The 21,927-nt window shown below is 36.1% G+C and overlaps 1 protein-coding gene across 3 annotated transcripts in view; it reads right to left on the bottom strand.

Annotated features, from left to right (window-relative positions):
• Positions 1-21,927, bottom strand: part of Pik3r3 (phosphoinositide-3-kinase regulatory subunit 3) — a 128,433-nt gene that overhangs the window by 26,657 nt on the left and 79,849 nt on the right. For all 3 annotated transcript variants that reach the window (XM_074080253.1, XM_020157645.2, XM_074080252.1), the window contains 4 exons: positions 12,252-12,360; positions 9,652-9,750; positions 2,107-2,287; positions 1,135-1,260 (listed from right to left, as the gene is read on the bottom strand). In XM_074080253.1, the coding sequence (XP_073936354.1) occupies positions 1,135-1,260; positions 2,107-2,287; positions 9,652-9,750; positions 12,252-12,334 (489 nt within the window). In that variant the 5' untranslated portion in view covers positions 12,335-12,360. The remainder of the gene's footprint in view (positions 1-1,134; positions 1,261-2,106; positions 2,288-9,651; positions 9,751-12,251; positions 12,361-21,927) is intronic.

Here is a 21,927-nt window from a genome sequence, read left to right as displayed (position 1 = left end):
ATTATACTTTAAGAACTTATAAGAAAGTAAATTAGACCAAAAGAAGGCAAAGAAAAGAAAAAATAAAGAGCAGAAATCCATGACATAGAAAATAACCCTAAAAATCCATTACTCTTATCTACTAGAAAGGATTCAGGCAAGTTATTTTCTTATGAGAATCCACATGGACTTTAGTAAAATCAACAAAAACTAATGCTCCTATAAATCATTTGATGTCCAAAGTAGTAACCTTGTGTTTCAATAGTATGTGCTTTACTCCCAGTACTATAATGAGAATAAAAAAAAAACTTATGCCTTCATCAAAATTAATACCTTTTATGTGCTATATAACAACTTAGGGCAAATTAAACCAATCCAAATCCAGCCATAAAAGAATCTAAGTAGCAATCAAAATAAGGAGTTCTAGGAAAAGAACTAGATTATTCTACAGAATTTTGCTCAATACCATTAATATAAAATACTTAATACTGGTTTCTGTGGTACTTAAATTCTCACAATTTCCATTCATTCACTCAGGAAACTCCTAAATAATAGCTGAGCACACCTAATCAAATAAAGATGAGATTTCTCAGTCTCTCACACAGCTAGCTGTGACCTGCAGCTGAGTGTGGACACACACTAAGTTCTAGCTAGTGGGATAAAAGTGATAGCAGTGTGCTCCTTTTAGGAAGTTGCCTTAAAAACAGAAAAACTTCCTTTCTCCTTCCTATTCTTCCTTTTTGTTTATTAGAATATGGTTATGATGACTAATATTAGAGTGAACCAAATTGCACAGACAGAGAAGTACCAAAACAGAAGAAGCCAATAGGTCCTAATAAATGTGGAGTTGTCATAATACCCTTGTACTGCTGATATATATGGAAGAAAAATAAATTTCTACCTGAAGACTTTGTCATTTTGTTATTTTCTGTCACTTAATACTAACTAGTTAATATTAACTGATAACAAAATTATATCCTTAATCAATAAAAAAAGCCATTTATGAATGGGTGGATTTATATGATCAAAGTCTCTAAACTGGCTAGTTTTAAGATATTAAGACAACTGAAGATCATCAAGTGAATTAAAAAAATCTCATGTAATGTAACTGTAATATTACATACTTATTAGCCCAGACAACAAAAATATACTAACCTGGGATGTTCTGGTATATTCTTCATACAGTCTGTCATACTCTTTACTCTTTTCCTGATACTGTGAGTGGTACTCTTGCAGTTTTTTACCTACTGCATCAATGTTATCTTCTTTTACCAACTGATCCTATTCAAGCAAACAAAAGAAGTAAAGAATGTTAACAATTCTGACACATTTTTCCATGTCTATTTTTATATTGTATTTCAATTTTAGAAGCTCAAGCCACTATATTGATGCAAAAGTACTAAATCCTTTGTGTTAACGCTAAGGTCAGCCTTTTAATCACATAAAACTAATTAATACTTTAAAAATAAGAAATGAAGGCTGTGAACAGGTGTTGGTGCTCATGCCTATAATCCTAGCTACTTGGGAGGTGGAGATCAGGAGAATAGGAGTTTGAGGTGGCCCAAGCAAATAGTTCATGAGACTGCCATCTCCAAAATAACCAGAGTAATATGGACTAGAGGTGTGGCTGAAGCATTAGACTGCCTGCTTTTCAAGCATCTGTTCTGCAAGCACAAAGCCCTGAGTTTAAATCCCAAGCCCACACCCCGCCAAAAAAGAAGAAATGAAGGCTGGACATGATGGCACACACCTGTAATCCCAGCACTTGGGAGGCTGAGGCAGAAAGATCAGGAATTCAAGGACAATCTGGGCTACTTAGTAAGACCCTATTGGAGAGGAGAAAGCAGGGGAGAGGAGAAAAGGGCCAGGGAGAAGAAGAGAGAACAGAGGAATGACATACAAGTGGGAAGCATAAATAGAAGTATTTTATAGAAAGTTAGTACATAGAATAAGCTATTATGGAACGGTAGCTACAGAGTAAGTTTCAAAATTAAAATACCTAAAATCTTAACTAGGAAATTTAAAATGACTAGATTTCTTTTTTTAACTAATAAGCTTGATAAATAGAATAAAATTATGTTAAATAATTACTTGCTCAATAGCTATCAAGAACTTCCATGGTCATACCTGTTGATATCTGGACACTGGGTACATCAATTTCACATCAAGTTTGGGATTGTACTGAGCAAGAGATTCATGATGATAGTGGTTAATGAGCTCCACCACAGAATTAAATGTCAGCGGATCAGAAAAGCCATATTTACCATCTCGATGATAGATCTTTATTAACTTATTATTGCCTCCTTTCCTGTAAACAACAAGACAACAACTGTAGTTTTTTTTTCCCCAAAGTCTACTAAAAGTACTACTTTCATATGGAGCTATGAAAGTTTTGCTCACATAATAAAATATTCTACTATGCTAATAAAACTGAAGGTGATAAAGATACATATATAAATCATGTGTGAAAAGTATACATGAAATTATTGTCACACCTATTTCTTTTGTTCATAAAATATCTTGTTTAGTAAAGGTCAACATATCACACAGCATTCTGTATTAACAAATTTAGCCCCAAAAAAATCACTTAAGAAAAATAACTAAAACAGAAGTAAATTGTATCTTTTATTTTCTAAATGTTTAATCTAAATTCTATCAATATTTTTTCAAAAAGAATAGAGATAATCTCTTTAAGACCTAATAAAAGATGGCTCAGGTCTTTGCAGGGAGGCAGAAGCCATCTCTATCTGAAGGAGGATAATAAATATTTGTCACGCTATTACCAACACACTTAAGGTTTTATTATTACTGCACAAACATAATTAAGCTTCTTGAATGAGTTATAGACAGATAACTGATCTAGCACCTGATATTACTTTGTCTTTTAAACTTGTCTATAATTCTTGGAAATGACTATTTAGGCTATCACAACATGTAAAGGATTCAAATCAGGTATTAGATGGGTATAATGTGATGCTTAAGTAGCTCAGACCACCTTTATTTACTGAGTCACATCCAAATGGTCCCTTAAAAAGTAACTTATAAGGCTGGGTGTGGTGGCATACATCTGTGATCTCAGCATTCAAAAGACTGAGGTAGAAGGATCATAAGTTCAAGGCTACCTTGAATAACATAGCAAATCCATGTCTCAAAAAACCAAAAAAAAGAAAAACAAAGATAATTTATAATCAAAATTTAAAATAGCAATGTTTTACAAATCCCATAAGGCATCTAAAATTACAGCAGGTTGACTCATTATATCATAACAATTCAACTCTTTATAACAGCATGCAGACTTAGTGGAAAAAAGTATTCTTCTTTATGCTATGCTGTTTATTATACACAATAAATGAGGCATTGGGATTTGTGAAAGGCCAACCTCACAGGTTTGAACATATGGACTGGTTTAAATTAAACAATGCTTAGCATGTCAGTATTTAGATGGATGATTAACTATTACTATAAAACATAAATTAGAAAGACCACTTAATCATATCTAGTTACTATAGATGTGTACACCCACACATATACTCATACTAAATGCAAGCTAGTCTCTTTTAAAATTAAAAGGCATTATTCATTTATTTAAAATAATGCATTGAACATCTACCATGTACCAGGAATTATAGGAGGCACTGTGAATATAGTGATAAACAAGACAGATAAGGTCCCATGCTCTCATGGAACTTGAGGAACATATACCCATCTTTTAGATTATTAATGAAGATTTTTAAAAATCCTCAAAATAAAAAATAATCCAGACATGGTGGTACACATATGTAATACCAGCACTTGAAAGGCAGAGATCAAAGGATTTTAAGTTCAAGGCCAACCTTGGCTACATAGCAAGTTTGAGGCCAAACTCAGCTACATAGTGAAAGCCTGTCTTGAAAAACCAAATACATAAATGAATAAAATAGAAATAGACAACTAGATATATGGTAATAAGTCCTGTGGGAGGGAGAACAAAGTAAAAGGAAGAAATAATTCTAACAGTGGAGGTAACGCTGTTTTATTCATGTTGCTCAAGGAAAACTCTTTGTTCAGGTGACATTTGTGCCGTCTTAAATGAAATAAGGGAGGTAGCACAGCAGATATCTGAGGGAAAGATCTTCCTAACAGAGGAAAGAGTAAATGCAAAACTCCTGAAGTAGAAGCATACTTGGCATATTTAAAGAACAGGAAGGAGGGCAGTGAGGCTGGGACTGAATGAGCAAAAGAGAAAACAGTAAGAGACAAGTGAGAGATGTTAAAGGAGCTTAGATCATGTAATAGCCTATAGGCTACTGTAAGGCTTTGACTTTTCTTGAATGAGACAGGAAGCCAAAAGAGGTGTTTGAGCAGATGATATAATAATTCTGTTGTTTAAAAGGCTCACTCTAGCTGAGGAGTCAAGAGACTGTTCAAAGTGGGTGGGGTAGAAGTGGAAAGACCAGTTGGAAAACTATTATAGTAATCTAGTCAAAAGATGATGGTATCCTGGATAAGGGTAGGAGCAGTAGAGATAATAAGAAATGGAGAGACTGTTAATATATTTTCAAAAGAGAGGCAACTGCTTTTATTAATAGCTTATATATGAAAAACACGAGGGCTGGTGGAGTAGCTCAAGTGATAGTGTGTCCCTGAGTTCAACACCCTAGTACCACCAGAGAGAGAGACAGAGAAAGAGAGAAAGAGAGAGAAGACAAAAATGATTCCAAAATTGTTCTCTTAAAGTAACTAAAAGAATGGAATTAGCATTTATTGACAAAAAAGTTACACAAAAAGGGGAGAAGTTTGGTTCTAGCAAATTAAGTTTAAGATACTGAACATTCAAAAGCAGAAGATCTGGTAGGCTACTTAAGGAGTCTAAAGTTCAATACAAAGATCTGGACTAGAGATATGAATTCAGCTGTCAAGCTACAGATGTTATTTGAAAAGAATAACAGTCAAATGAAGAGGCTCAGGGTCTGAACCCTGGGGTACACACCAATGTCAGGGATATGAGGAACAACAAGCACAGGAAACCAAGAAAGAGAAAAATTAATGAAGTATGAGAAGAACTGAGAATGTGATATCCTAAAAATCAATTTTTAAAAAAGCATCTCAACAAAGAGGAGCTATCAACAGGTTCATTGATCACTGGGTTTGGCAAACTAAAGATCAATAAGTGACCATGACTAAATGGTTTCATTGGAATGCTAAGGATGAAAGCCTGACTGAAATGGATTTTAAAAAAAAATGAAAGAGGGATGGGGACATGGCTGAAGTGACAGAGTGCCTGCCTAGCAATCATGAAGCCCGCAGTACTACCAAGGGGGGAAAAAAAAGAAAAAGAGTAAATACCCATAGATAACTTTATCAAGAAATAGTGCTAGAAATGAGAAATATGGTCAAGGAAATTTTATTTATTTACAAATAAGAAAATAAATCTCTCAATTATAAATGAGATAATACATATCATATTTATATGCTGATGGGAATGACTCTGTAGAGAGACAAAAATTGCTAATCCAAAAAAAGAAGATAATTCTTAAGAGTGATGCCCTTGAGTGGATTAGAGGGATAGGATGGGATTCAGTCCACAAATAGAGATATGCACTCTGAACAAGAATATAACCAGTTATCCACTAGAATAGGAAAATGATAAAAGTATTCACATTAATGGGCAAACAAGTTGATACCTTTGGCAATAGGAGTATAAGGGAGTTCTCTATTTACAATTCACAGTGAAACAGGAAGCAAATTATTTAGTTAAAAAGGGGGAAGAAGTCTTGTTGATTTGAAAAGGACAAAAAGAACATGTGAAGATGTCATCTAGGAAAGTGGGGAAGATAAGTAGATTGTGGAAATGTGTAAATTAAGCTGGCCCACTGAAGGTCAGTAGTCAAAAAATCAGTGTGGATTGTTTTTTTTTTTTTTTCCCCACATTCAGCTGCCCATGTATAGGAATGCAATAAGTAGAAAGCAGAATTTAAGAAGCATTGGAATTTAGATGACTATTAAAGAAGAAAAGAGGAGCAAGCTTTCAGGATATATTCACAAAGGTAATTTTATTAACATTTTTCTTATGATACTAGGATCAAACCAGGGTCCTGAACATGCTAGACAAGACAAAGGTAATTTTAATAATGTATCACTGACTCTAAGCAGACACACAGAAGTGAGGATTTGAAGGATTAAGGAATGGTGAATTTTGAATACATGTCTTTCTCTGCCTCACTTTAATCTTCTTGAACAGAAAAATCATGATATTCTTTCTTCCTTGCATCTTAATACCTGACCCAATCATGATATTCCTCCTTGCATCTTAATACCTGACCCAATACCTGACCCAAAGTCTTCCCATGACTTTGATGACATTACTCTTTGCTTTCAACCTCTCAAACTATTCTTCCCCTGTCTATAAATGTCTTCCTGACTACCAATATAATTACTCCCTTAAAAATTTACATTCAGCCTCTACCTTCTTTTCTTTATATACACTTTTTAAAATTCCATTTGTTCTACACATATGGTACCTGGCTCTTTTTCTGGTCCTAAACTCTCTCCTAAGCATTAAGCCCACATTTCTAGGTATATCCTAGATACATTTTATCTGGCAGCTAAAATTCAACATCAAAAAATAATAAATAAACATATTCTTGACTTTCTTATTTCTATAAATGGGACATTCATTCTAAGCCTAGCAGGCTCAAATCACAGTCACCTTCAACTCCCCCAACCACATACCTATACTGTCACCAAATCCCATTTGGTCTTAACTCAAGTCCTTTCCTACAGCCACTATCCTAAGAAACTGTGTATTCAACCATTTGATCATGTCATCCCAATTTCAAAGTCTTTATCAACTTTTTTGCACTTAGAAATAAAATTTAACTTTAGACAAATGGGTCTGTATCTCTCAAATTCCTTCCCATGATTCATTAACTTTTCTGCAGATCTTGCTCTCTTCTAGTTTGAACTTCATCACCTACTCTGGTTTATATTTCAGATCAACCACAATATGGTCTTTGTATTCATCAGATCCATCAAATATTCCCCAAATCCTTGTCTTTGCATTTTCTTTTCCCATTCCCTGGAACATTTTTCTGGCTGGCTCTTTTAATACTTCTGTTCTCACACATCATCCTAAAGCTCTCTATCCAGAAATTCTCTATCATATATACTCCCTATACAGTACTTCATACACTGTGAAGCTATCGCATTTCTTTTTATATGTTTATTTTATCTTCCTCTCCCCACCCCTCTTTCCTCACAAAAAAAAGCACTAGATGAGAGAAGCCATGTCTTTCTTGTTCATCATTTTCTTTGCCAATAACAGTATGAAACATTGTGGATACTCAATAAATATTAAGTAAGTTGAGGAATAAATCTTATTCTCAATCACCATTACCTCTCACTTCATAAAAGCCTCCTAAGTCTTTATTTGTCCTTGTTTATTCTACTAAAATAGCCTGATCATTTTCCTGCTGAAAAATGCAATAGTTTCCCCTACCTGCCTAAAATATTAAATACAAACTGCAAATTTTACAATTTAGGGCCCTCTTGAATATGACCCCTTTCCAATTCTTCTATGCCCACTACTTCCTCATTTTTACAGTTAAAACTTTAACCTAGCCAAACAGGGTATTTTACAAAACATGGCTATAATTTCTCACCTGCACATCTTTGCTAGTATTAATATCTATTTCTGCAACTCTAGTCCCAGTTTCTAAATGTGCAAATGTATTCCCTTCTTCAAGGAACACTGCAAATCCAATTCCTTCCATGAAGATTAGTTTTATATATCCTCTTAAGAATATATTTCCTTTCCTTCTTTCAGCTCCCCAAATATATGGTCTGAACCTCTACTGTTAATTTAACTATTATAAGCTGTTTTCTTACTCCCTTTGCCTTCACTTGTCTATGTGATCCTTCAGACAAAAGTTAACTTGTTAGCTGCCCTTCAGAGTAATTGTTGTTTTTAGCACTGAGCTACAAGGGTTTATTAAATTGAATTAAGACCAATACTTTTCTACCAAGCAAAATCCATCAAGGTCCAGATCAACTGTCATTTCCTCTGAGAAAACCTCTCCCCAAAGAAAAAAAATCAGATATAAAAGGATAAATGTTATATGATTTTACTTATATAAAGTACCTCAAATAGTCAAATTCATAGAGAAAAAAAGGAGAACAATGATTGCCAGGGGTTAGGAAGAAGGGAAAATTGGGAGAATTCTAATAAAACACTTAGCATGCTACATTAAGGTACACTACATACGTGTTTCTGCTGTTCCGCCATTTACACACTTGAATTATAAACTCTGCAGGGTAAAACCATTTCTTATGCATATCCATATTCCCAATCCTATCAAAACACCAAAGATAAATCCTCTAAACTTTACAGCTGCCCAATAATAAAATGGACTGCCTCAAAAGGAAAATGTCATTCCCTATGTCTGTTTGCTACTTCCATGGCCTGTTCTGAGAAGACTTATTCAAGAAATTCCTTCCTACATCCAGAGAAACCCAGTTGAACTAGGAAATATTAAAGCTTTCTGTAGGACTCTAGCATAAAATTCTAGCTCTAGAGTAGGAAGCACTGAGGAGGAGTCCTTGCTTGTCTTTGTTCCTAAAGAATACTGCAACTTCAGCTTAAGCTACCAAACTGTAGGCTCTTCCTCTCATCCATAAGATACAAAAATTGTTGCTTTTAGTTAGGTGTAATTAGGAATGTAGGTTTAAAACAGCATCTTAGCATTTTCTAGGGCTTGGGCTGCTTTCCTCCAACCCTTCCCACACAGGAGTCTGTTCTTTCTTGTGCTTTCCTTTCCTAATAAAACTCTGTCACTTTGTCCCTCAAAAAGAAAAACCATTCTCCAAAGTGCAGCATGGTGGTTTGTGCCTATAATCCCAGCTACTTGGGAGGCTGAGGCAGGAAAATCACTTTAGCCTAGGAGATAGTGGGCAACCTAGGTAACACAGACAAACACCTCATCTCCAAAACAAGTGGGAGGAGACTGGGGTATAGATCAGTGGTAAAGCATATACCTAGCATGTATGAGGCCCTGGGTTCAATCCCCAGAACCACAAAATAAGTAAATACATAAAATGATACATACAAACAAATCTTCAAACTTTATTGTAATTGAACTATTTTAATCATTAAAATTACATGTGAAAACATCTAATGCAGCTTTTCTTCATGTATTTTTAATATATGTTCCATCCTTGTAAGTATAAAAAGTCATATACCCACCACTTATGAAAAACTAATATGCTCACTTGAAAGGCATGACACAGGCTAAGAACTGCTTTATCTTCTATATACCTCATCAGCCAAAATTATGTTGCGTTCTACTTCTTGAAGTCTGCATTAAGGAAATTAATAGGGTTTCTGAAGGGACAGATTCATTAATAACCATAAGCTGTGCCCATGACTTCTACTTTAATTTATCTTCTTCCCTTACATTTAGGGGTTTATTTTTCATTTTAGTGTACATTAAAAAAAATAGTTCCCATTTTTATATAAGATGTTTAAATATTTAATGCAAAGAAAAAAGTTAGCCAAACTGAAAATTATGTATCTAAATTAATTTAAAACATGAAACAATAGGTATATAAAGATTTAAATAATATACAGAACTCTGTACATACCTGGAACTAAAATAATTCTAGGAGGGTAGAGTCAAAAGGAGAAAAAGTACTTACCTCAAAGTTAACGTATAATCTCCCTGCATTTTTGTTGAGGCATCTCGGACCAAAAAGGTACCATCTGGCATGTCCCGTAATTTGTCATTTACCTCCTCCCTGAAAAAAAGAATTGTTGAAAACATGAAAAAACTTAAGCATTGGTTGTCTTCAAATGTTGTTACTAAGACTAGTAGAAAGGTGGGAGTGTCTAAAGTTACAGAATCATAGAGACCTTCAGAGGTCATTTAGTTCCTCCCTCTAGGTATGCTCTTTCTGTTCTGATTTTTGGTGTTATATAATCTAAGGAAAGCTATTTAATTTTTAAACTCTTCTAGATTCCAACTGTCTGTAGGGGATAATGTTTCTATTAAATCTAAAGGGCTTTCTTAGGCAAGTCTGACTTTGCAGAGTTTTAGGAAAAACTAGCAGCTGTTTGGAAAGAAGGTTATATTTAAGCAACAGTGGCAACTGATCTTGAACAGAAAGAGGAAAATACACTTAAGTTTATAATCTTCAATATGATATTCTCTAATTTGAATTTATACTGACAAATTCCTTCTGCAGAGTTGATTTAAAAATTTAGGGCTTGGCAGAGTGGCTCAAGTGGTACAGTGCCTGCCTAGCAAGTGTGAGGCCCTGAGTTCAAGACCTAGAACCATATGTGGAGGTGTGACAGGAAAAGACAGAGGTTCTTTGGTACTTGGTCCTCATCCTGAAAGGGGGAAAGAGCAAGGGAAAGTTCTCCTTCCTTCCTCCCTTAAAGCAAGCCTTTGGCTCCTGGGACCTGAGATGAGCTGAGATGAGCTGAGGCCCTGGTCCCAGGGCCGTAAATAATTACACCAAAGAAGGAATTCAGGGAAGCTGCCAACCCTGGGATTCAGGGAGAGGACAAAAAGAAAAAGGAACAACATTATAACACTCAAAGGAAATTAATAAAAAGGCTTAAAAGAACCCTGAATTGCAGTAGAACTACATGATCTTAATATATAAATTTAAATGACATTTAAATATAAAGGATTCTTTTATTGTACAATATGAAAATGTGGTCAATTTTTGGCAGTACTGAGATTTTATTTTTTTTATTTTGGCAGTACTAAGGTTTGAACTCAGGGCCTTAACACTTGCTAGGCAGGCACTCTACCACTTGAGTCACTCCACCAGCCCTTTTTTGTGTTGGGTATTTTCAAGATAGGGTCTCACGAACTATTTTCCCAGGCTGACTTCTAACCACAATCTTCCTGATCTCTGTCTCCTGAGTAGCTAGGATTACAGGCATAAGTCATCAGCACCCAGCTAGTACTGAGGTTCTAACTCAAGACTCAGGAGTATATTTGGTAGGCAAGCATTCTACTACTAAGTCTTCTTCAAAACGTTAAACATAGAATTAACAAATGATCCAGCAATTCCACTTCTGGGTATACATTCAAAATAATCAATAGGTACAGTTTCAGTTGGAGAAGATGAATGGTAGCAATAATTGCATAGCAACGTAAATGTACTTAATGCCAGTGACCTGTACACTTAAAAACGGCTAAAGTGGTACAGGTTAAAAAAAATAAAATAAAATGAGTGCCACTTTGTTAGTGGAAGAGAACAGAGATAAGAGAGGGAAGGACTAGTGTGTTGAGGAATATACCTGGAACCTGAACAGGCAGAAATTGATAGGATTTTTTTTTTTTTTAAAGAAGATACATTAGATGCTACATCTGGTGGTACACATCCTGTAATCCTAGCACGTGGGAGGTTGAGGTAGGAGGATCTTGAGTTCAAGGCAAGCCTGACAATAGCAAGTTCCAAGCAAGACAGAGTTACATCGCAAGACTCTGTCTCAGAAAAAAACAAAATAAAACAAAATAACAAAAAAAACTTACAGACTCATTAGAGTTTAATGAAAAAAATAAACACAGTGTTCAAATTAAGAAAAAAAATATATATATACATATATCCCCCTCTCTAGTTTCAAAATTATCCAAAATTATATTTTACCCTAAAAGGAAATCTGTCCTAGAGTCCTTTTCTCCAACTGAAGTATGTGAAGAGTCTGCATCAAAATCACCAATGGCTGAGTGTGGTGGCTCATGCCTGTAAGCTAGCACTTGGGAGGCTAAAGCAAGAGGATCACAAGTTTGAGGCCAACCTGGGCTACACAGTAAGTTCCAGGTCAGCCTGTGAGCTACATAATACAACCCTGTCTCAAACGAACAAACAAACAAAAATCTTGTAGGGAGGTTGTTAGTTTCCTGGGCTCCATCTCAACCGAGTTTTGTACAAACAAAGATTTTGGACCAGCTTCCTTAGAGAGAGAAAGGTAAAGAAAATTAAAGTACCTAAAGGAATCCCTTATTCTAAATCACATGTAATTATCCTAAATACAAGTTTCATATATGCAGAAATCAATCTTCAATACAGAATGAAAAGTAATAATCACACCCATAATGTAAAGATTTTCTTGTCACTTTGTCATGGGAAGAATTAAGAACACTTGAAATGTTCCCACACATAATTTTTTAAATGGTAATCTTTAAATGACAGCTAGTAGGGCATAAAATATTTTAACTACTAATTCTTAAAACTTATTTTCTTAAGAAACTGCATTCAACTATAGCAGCATTAGTTACCTGGAAATATCCCCCCAGTACCATTCTGCATCCTGAAGAAAAACAGAACTGTCCTTCATTCCATTTGTAACTGCTGAAGTCATTGGCTTAGGTGGCTTTGGTGGAAGAGCTAAAAGAGAAATTAATATTATTTTGTAAATGTAAATTATTACTTATTTTTTAATTTCCTCAACCAGGAGCAGCTCATTAACTAATGTGCATTAAGATTCAAGTAACTACAAAGTAAATTAACTGTTACTTTACATTTAATGTTAGTCAAAAAAAAAAAAAAAGAGTCCTTTGGAACTCTTCCGATAATTGCCTGAAAAGTAAAAACTTCAAGCTACTTATTTTTTTTCCCTCCTTATAAAATAACTGATATTTAATTTGGCAAAAGTTCACTGTCTTTCAAAAGAAGTACCCCCCCCAACAATGCATTCCTAAAGCTATTATTAAGTGACTAATGTACAACATAAGAACTATAGCTAGTAATGCTATATTGTATACTGGTAATGTAGACTTTAGGTACTCTTAACTCTTCCCAAAAAAGGGAAAGAGAAGTCATTACTGGCATATTAATTTGCTTAATTGTAGTAACTGCTTCATCATGTACATGTATATCCAAATAGGCAAATCAAAACATTATTTTGTATGCCGTAAACATATTCCAAAGAGCAAAAAAGGTCATTAAGTAGGACTAGACTACATAGGGGTGGGATAGTTAAGAGTTGGGTGCCAAGAGCCTGAGAAGATGAAGGACTGTGTTCATATAGACGCAGCAGCACAGAACAAGATCTCAGGACTTGAGCAGGGTGAGGAATGGGTCCTGGCATGGTACTGAAGCAGAGTGAAGAAAGAAGGGCTGTGATACAGAGCCAGGGGGGGAAACAGCATGTATGAAACCAAACGGATGAAAGACACAATACTCAGAAGTAGGCAACCTGATGCAGTAGGGCAGGGCCAGAAAGGAGTGAAAAGGGCTTCTGACTCAGGTAGCAGGTAGGAAGCAGCAGGGAGAATGAAGCAACAGTTATAAAAACCTGGATACATACAAGGGAATAGATTAAAAAATCTATTAAAATAAGAAATTCAGTATAAATATAAGATTTCTCAGTCTTATAAAAGAAGTCACAAAAATGAAAAGATGAAAAAATAGAATATACCCTCTGGTGTTGAGCTGGAATTGCAGCAACTGATATGAACTCATGAATTTCGACATGTATAGATGATATAAAAATAAACATGGATATAAGTGTATATATAGTTCTGTTCCCTGAGAGATCCTCAGAGCAGCAACACCCCCAAAATCTTTGTTTGTAATGCCATTCTCTATTAAAAGGAACCAAGGAGAAATGCTTATTCCAAGGATGGCATAGAACAAATACCAAATGCACCTACAACATCATGTTGTAACAAAAAGTGAAGTGTTTTGTCAAAAGAACAGAGAAGGACTTGCAGTGTTGCTCAGTGGTACAGCACTTGCCTAGCATGTGTGAGACCCTGGGTTCCATTCCCAGTACCACAGAAAGAAAGACCAAACAAAAAACTAGCAAGTTTAACAGTAGATTCCCATTCACCAAATCTGAAACAATTGGAGCATCAATCAGTTGGAGCAGAAATACAAATGATAGCAAGGGACTAGAAACTCATTAAACTAAGTATGAATCTAGATGTCCATGCAGATAATAAACGAAAAGGACCGACGGTATAGCTCAGCAGTAGAATGTGTATTAGCGTGTAAGAGGCCCTGGGTTCAAACCCTAACAGCAAATAAATATACAAACTAAAATGGGCAGCTCACACCTGTAACACTAGCTACTCAGGAGGCAGAGATCAGGAGGATCGTGGTACCAAACCAGCCCAGAGCAAATAGTTCAAGAGACCCTATGTTGACAATACTTAACACAAAAAAGGACTGGCAGAGTGGCTCAAGTGGTAGAGCACCTCCCTAGCAAACATGAGGCCCAGAATTCAAGCCCCATTACTTTCTCACAAAATTCTTTTTAATCACAAAGAGAAAAAGAATAATTTAATCTGGGAGCTGTGGCTCACACCTAAAATCCTAGCTACTCAGGAGGAAGAGGTCAGGAAGATCGTGGCTAGAAGCCAGTCTGGGCAAATAGTTTGTGAGACCCTATCTTGAAAATACCCAACACAAAATAGGGCTGGAGGAGTACCTCCAGTGGTAGAGCACCTGCCTAGCCAGCATGAGACTCTGGGTTCAAACTCTAGTAACTCCAAAAAATAAAATAATCATTAACAGTGGAGAAGCCTGGCAAATAACTATCTTAACCAAGCAATAAAGGTTATTACCTCAAGTAATGGTTAAATTGTAAACCCCAACAGGATGCACTGCAAAGGACACAACAATAAATTCAATCTAATCAAGAGGAAACATCAGACAGGCTACAATTGACATATGTTCCATGAAATAACTGCCTATAATCTTCAAAAAGTTTGAAAATTATTAAAGTCAAGGAAAGGCAAAGGAAATACATCAGATTGAAGACGACTAAAGAATTATGACAATTAAATGAAATGCAATGTGTGATTCTGGATTGGATCCTTTTGCTATAAAGGACGTTACTGGGACAATGAGCAGAATGTGAATAGGATCTGAGGATGACATGGTATAAATGCATCAATATTAGTTTTCTGATTTTGATGGTTGTATTGTGGTTATGTAGGAAAATGTTCTTATTTGTGGGAAATACACACAAACATGGTCATCACGGCATTATGTTGACAAGATACTCTTAGATGGTTCAAGAAAATCAAATTCTTTAAACTGTACCTACACCTTTTTGAAATTATTTCAAATGTTTAATTTCACAAAAAAGTTGAGGGCAATCTTGCAGGGAGGAAAGGGAACAATGTGAATATGTTCCTCAAAACAGTCAATTGATTTTCAACAGGTGTTCAAGATAATCCAGTGCAGAAAGAATAGGCTTTTTAACAAAAGGTGATGGAACAACTGGATATCCTCACACAAAAATAATGAAGTTAGACAACTACGTCAACCAAAATGAACTGAAATTGGAAAAAAGTCAAATAAAAGAGCTAAAACTATAAAGTTCTTAGAAGAAACCAGGTTGAAATCTTTGGGATCTCAGATTAGGTAATGACTTCTTAAATATGACACTGAAAGTATAAACAACAACAAAAAATGATGAATCTCAAACTGCATCAAAATTACAACCTTTTTTTTTTTTGCTTAATAGGGCACTATAAAGAAAATGAAAAAACCCACAGAATGGGAGAGAATATTTTTAAATAGGTCTGATAAAATGTATTTTTGCAACTATCTTGATAGATATATTTTTGAAATATAGATAAGAAAACTAGAATACCTAAAAAACCTTTGCAATAAAAATGGGCAAAGGATATGAACAGATAAATTCCCCAAAAGAAGATACACAGGCTGAGATGTAGCTCAGTGGTAAAGCATGGGCGAGGCCCTAGGTTCAATCCCAGGACCAAAAAAGAAAAGACAAAAAATTAAAAAAGAAGATACACGAATGGCCAAAACAAGCCCATGTAAAGACATTCATCATCATCAGATACAAATCAAAATCAATGAGCTACCACTTTACACTCTTTAGATGATTATAGTTAAAAAGACAGATAAGGGCCTGGCATGGTGACATATGCCTATAATCCCAGTTACTCAGGAGATGGAGATAGGAGGATGGTGGTTCAAGGACGGCATGGGCAAAAGGACTGGGCAATACTTGCCTAGCAAGCTTGAGGCCCTGACTTCACCACTCAGTACAGCCAAAACAAAAAGACACATAATTGCAAGTGTGAGTAAAGATGCAGAGAAACAGAAATTCTCAGACATTGCTTGTGAGAATGTAAAACTGATACAGCTTCTTGGAAAACAATCTGACAGTTCCTCAAAAGCTTAAAGACAGAGTCACCACATAAAAACTTACATATGAAAGTTCATAGCAGCACTATGTATAGTAGCCCAAAAAAATCCAAATGTGTAATCAACAGATGAATAGATGGGATATCTATATAATAGAAATTATTCATCAATAAAAGGAATGAAGTACTAATGTGATGTAACATGGGTGAACCTGAAAACATTATGCTAAATGAAAGAAGCCAGTCATAAAAGATCACATTATTACACGATTCCATTGGCCAGAATAGGCAAATCAATAGAAACAGAAAGTAGATCAATGTTGTCTAAGGCTGAAAGGTTAAGGAAGTATAGGAAGTAACTATTAACACATAAAGAATTTCTTTCAGGGTAATAAAAATGTCCCAAGGTGATGGTAGCACAACTCTGAATGTACTAAAAAATCATTGCATTATTATACAATGTTTTTTATATACATATATATATATACATACATATATACATATACATACATATATATATTTACTATTTATAATGATATATGTGGTATGGTATGTGAATTACATCTTAATAAAGCTGGGAGACTTTATTAGAATATCAGACTTCTGAAATTACTAAATGGGGAAAGAACTTGCTATTATCCATACTTTTGCGTGTGTGTGTGTGTGTGTGTGTGTGTGTGTGTGTGTGTGTGTGTATGTGTGTGTGGTGCTGGGGATTGAAACCAAGGTCTTGTTCTTGTTAGACAAGCTCTCTACCACTGAGCTACATATTTCCCCAGCCCCATACTTTGAAAGTGGCTAAATATCTATGGTGTCTGAAAGGATTTGATGTGACTTATAAAACCAGCTACAAGCTGGGCACCAGTGGCTCATGCATGTAATTCTAGCAACTCAGGAGGATCCTGGTTCAAGGCCAACCTGAGCAAAATGAAAGTGAGAACTTATCTCAAAAGTACCCAACACAAAAGAGGGAAGTTGGAGTGTCTCAAGCAGCAGAGCACCTAACAGCAAGTGTGACAAACTGAGTTCAAACCCCAGTGAGGAGGAGGAGGAAGGAGGAGGAGGAGGAAGGAGGAGGAGAAGGAAGGAGTGTTTATAACTAATGGATCTTTTCTAAATTTGTGATTGTCCAATAGAAGACTCATCAGACATTTATTCAATCAAATACATGTTGAACACTTAATATGTATCAAGCACTGTGGTATGTGCAATGAATTAGACCAATGTTTTTCATATTCTAATATATGTATAAATCATATGGGGGAGGGGGTTCAGTAAAATGCAGAATATGATTTGCTAGTTATGGGGTGGGGCCTGGGAATCTGCATTTCTAACAAGCTCCCAAGTGATGCCATTGCTACTGATCCAAACTTAGCAGATGTCTCTTTTTAGAAAAAATTAAAAAGAGCTGGGCACAGTGGCTCAATCCTGTAATTCAGGAGATGAAGATCAGAAAGACTGTGGGTTGTGGCTCTCCCAGGCAAAAGTTCACAAGACCCCATTTTAACCAATGGCTGTCATGTTAATATACACCTGTCATCCCAGCTACAAGGGGAAGAAGCATAAAAAGGAGAATCAAGGTCCAAGCCAGCCTGAGCAAATACTGAGACCCTATCTCAAAAATAAGCCTAAAGAAGTTTAATTCATATCACTGTATCCTGAAAAGACTAGGAATTGAAAGCACAATGTATCACTGAAGAAGAACTCAAGGATAAGGCAAAGAATGGAAGAACTGGTTGACAGTCCATTTAAAGAGCAGTGAGACCTTCAGTTCCCCAAACTCTACCAAGCTTCCAGGCAACTACCCCTCCCTCCACCTTAGATAAAGCTGTCAACTTACAAGTTTAATAAAATAGCTAGAGGGGCTCTGAACTCAGGGAACATCAACCATAGCACAGCTGAGAATAGGGATGAATACTATTCTCAGAATTAAAGAAAAGTCTACCAAACAAGCAGATGTCACAAACCTCTTCTCCATCTCTGTTCTCTGAATGAGTTACCAAGCTTAAATCCCCAGGCAAGAGTAAGGGAGAATTTTCTGGAGAAACTGACAGCACTCTTAAAAATGACCTAAAAATTACAGCTATTTGGGGGTTAGCCAATGAAAAAGGTATTCATCATTTATCACCATTTAGCAAAGACTTCAGTTAACAAGTCTTCCTCATTTACACAGAGCTTCAAATCAGTTTCTTAGTATATAATTCTTAAATAAGAACAAACCCCTTTAAAAAAAAGAAAATTTTGATACATATTACCCAGTGGTTGAACCTTGAAGATATTATGCTAAGTGAAATAATCCAGTCACAAAAGGACAAATATATAATTTTCCTTAAATGAAGTTCCTAGAGTAACTGAATTCAGAGAAATAAAGTGGAATGATGCTTGCCAGGGACTGACCAGAGCCGGGATGGAAGATAATGTTTAATGGGCATAGGTTGCTAATGCAGAAGATGAAAAAGCTCTGCAGATGGATGGTAATGGTAGTTATAAAACAATGTGAATGTACTCAATGTCACAGAACTTACACAATTAAAATAAAATATTAAATTGTATGTTATATACATTAACCACAATTTAAAAAACAGACATTTGAAGAAAGCCATCAGATTAAATAGATGGAAACAAACAAAACAAAAAGTACTTGGGAGCAACAGAGAACTCAAGGGGAAGAAATTTCACAAATACACAAAAATAGTATAAGATCCTCAGATATATGAAAGGAAATATTGCAAAGAACAAGAGCCCTCATATATTAAAATTATGACAGTTTTTTAATTCAGTTAGCAAGCTGGCAGATGAAGTAGAAATCTAGTGAATGGACCAAAAAAGCAATGAGAAAGAAATAGAATAATTGTAGGATCAACCCAGAAGATCCAATATTGAACTAACAGAAAACTGGAAGAGAAAGAAACATTTAAAATAAGAAGTGCTGGGGGCATGGCTCAAGTGGTAGAGCACCTGCCTAGCAAGTGCAAAGCCCTGAGTTCTAACCCCAGTGCCACCAAAAAACCAATAAGTAAATGACAAGAATTCAGAACTCAAAGACATGCTATTTCAAAACTCCCCACAGAATATGCCACACAATGAAGAAAAGAGACCAACAGCAAGGGAGGGAGGAAATAAAGGGAAGGGGAAGGGAGGGGAGGGGATAGGAAAGAAAACAAGCCTGGTGCAGTAGTGTGCACCTATCATCTCAGCTACTTAGAAGGCTAAGGCAGAAGGATCCCTTACCAAGAAGTCTAAGTCAGCCCAGTAACATAGTTAGAACTTATATTAAAGTAAATAAGGGGGAGGTGGGCACTGGAGAAGTGGCTCAAGTGGTAGAGTGTCTACCTAGCAAGTGTGAGGTAGCTGAGTTCAAACTCCAGAACCATCAAAAAAAAAATAATAATAGTAGTGGTAGAAGAGGAAGGAGGAAGGAGGAGGGGGGAGGAGGGGGAAAGAGGGAGGAAGAGAAAGGAGGGGGGGGGGAGGAGGGAGGAGAGAGGAGGAGGGAGAAGGAGAAAGAAAAATAAGAAGAAAGAAGAAGAAAGGAGGAGGAGGAGGAGGAGAAAGCTGTGAAGTATACATAGTCATACTAGTATAAGTACCAAAGAGTGTGTATGGCCTAAGAGACCTAAATCACCATCTTCCTTAGAAGCAATAAATAATTTCATAAAGTAAAAAATTTAAAATAGTAGTTTAAGCACATTATGAAAGATAGCTAAAAACCAGAAGAAAAGGTTAAAAGAAATAGGTGTTGCCTTTGGGGATTAGAAGTTGAGGGTGGGAAGGAAAGGGCAGTAAACTACAGGTTTAATATAAACCTTGTACTTTTTTTGACTTTCTAAACTATAAACTTATACTACAAGCTGGGAGTGGCTCATATACTCACAGTCCATAGTAAATCTGAGCTTGATTTATTATTGTATTGATTATCTGCCAGGGGTTGTGAGACCTTCTACCTGTTTTTATATGATATAAAGAATGTTTTTTACATTTTTAAATGGTTGCAAACACGTACAAACAAACACACACACACAAAGAATATGCAATAGAGACCGTATATGGCCTGTAAAACCTAAACTATTTACTGTCCAGCTCCTTATGGGAAAAAAAATGTGTCCACCCCAGATCTACACTTAATAAACTTATGAAGAAAATGTTAATCCACTATGATATTCACTTCTGTGAACTCTATGGCTATCGTTTTGCTGCAGTAAGAAAATCAGATGTGTTCAAAAATAATTGAGAGGCTGAGCGCCAGTGACTCACACCTGAACTCCTACCTACTTGGGACGCTGAGATTAGGATTGCGTTTTGAGGCTAGCCTGGAGAACAGCTCACAAGACCCCCATCTCCAAACTAACCAGGGCAAAATGGTCTGGATGTGTGACTCAAGTGGCAAAGGGCCTATTTTGCAAGTGTGAAGCCCTGAGTTCAAGCCCCAGGCCCACCAAAAAAAAAAAAAAAAAATTTCCTCATCTGCTCCTACCTATCTTATCCTTATAAAGGACATCACTATGCATTTGTTAAAATTCATAGCAATAAAAGAGTAAATTTTACTTTGTATATATTTTAATTTTTTTAAATTGTATGTGGATTTTTTTTTTTTTTTTTTTTTGGTGGTGCTGGTGGTGGGACTGGGTGTTGAAACCCTAACCCTAACCCTCAGGGGCCTTGAGCTTTCTACCACTTCAGCCATGCCTCCAACCTTTGTGTGAAACATTTTTAATGAAGATGGCTTGGCCCAAATCCCTAGAGATTCTGATTCAGTTGATCTAAAATGAGACTTGGGTAACTATTTTCAATAAAACTGGTAATTCTGATATAAAACTATAAGTCACGGAAGATGTAGCTCAGTGGTACAGTGCTTGCCTAGCATTTACCAGGTCCAGAGTTTGATGCTCAGCACTGCTAAAAAGAAAGAAAAAGAAAAAAGATGACAAAAATAACTAGGAGAATCTCATTCTTAACCCCATAAATGTACTCTGACTTCTACCTCTACATCTTTCCTACTTACTCCAATACTCCCACTCTTCTTTCACTTCAATTGAAGATCTTCAAATTCTCAAACTCATTACTTTCTTTCTTTCTATCCCATGCTGGTCTTCACTCCCTAAGTGAACTCTCATCTCTTTGCCTCTCTTATCCTCCCAACTGTACCTGCCTGGCAAGACCACAACCACATAGTTTTGTTTTTTTCCCAGTATTAGGGGTAGAACCCAGGGCCTAAGGCATGCTAGGCAAGTTCTCCACAACAATGAGATACATCCCTAGTCCTAGATCAATCCATTTTCATGGTTTTTCCACTATCTCCCTAGGCTGGTGGGGGTGGGGTAGTTACACCATCTCCAATCTGGTTTCACTAGTAGTGGTCTCCAATCACAAGTGGACCCTCAACACAATCCAAAAATCTTTCCCTAAATTTTCCACTTCCCCCACTTTTCACTATGGCTATTTCTAACCTCTGTCTTCCTCAAGCATCATTTTCCACCTCTCTTCACTTACTTTTGATAGACTCAGCTCATCTCTTACGTAAGAAAGAATGTGAGCAGTGACTTCAATTCCCTGATATTCCTCCTATAAATTTTTCTTTTTTCTCTAAATTGGTTCCTCTACCAATGAACTGGATCTCATTTCCTTTTACCACCAGAGGGACCATTAGCCCTCAAATACCCTATTCCTACGCTCTAGGATCTTTAGTCTCTCCTGCTTTACCAGTTCCTTTCCCATGAGCTTATAAATATGCCCAAATCTAGGTCCCCTGACAGAAGTGGTTCTTTGGCATATAAACTTCTAAAGATTTGATAAAAGCTTTAAGGTTTCTGTCAACAAAAACAGCATA

The sequence above is a fragment of the Castor canadensis genome, chromosome 7 (assembly GCF_047511655.1).
Source record: "Castor canadensis chromosome 7, mCasCan1.hap1v2, whole genome shotgun sequence".
NCBI lineage: Eukaryota > Metazoa > Chordata > Mammalia > Rodentia > Castoridae > Castor > Castor canadensis.
This window is presented reverse-complemented; position numbering and strand designations above follow the sequence as displayed.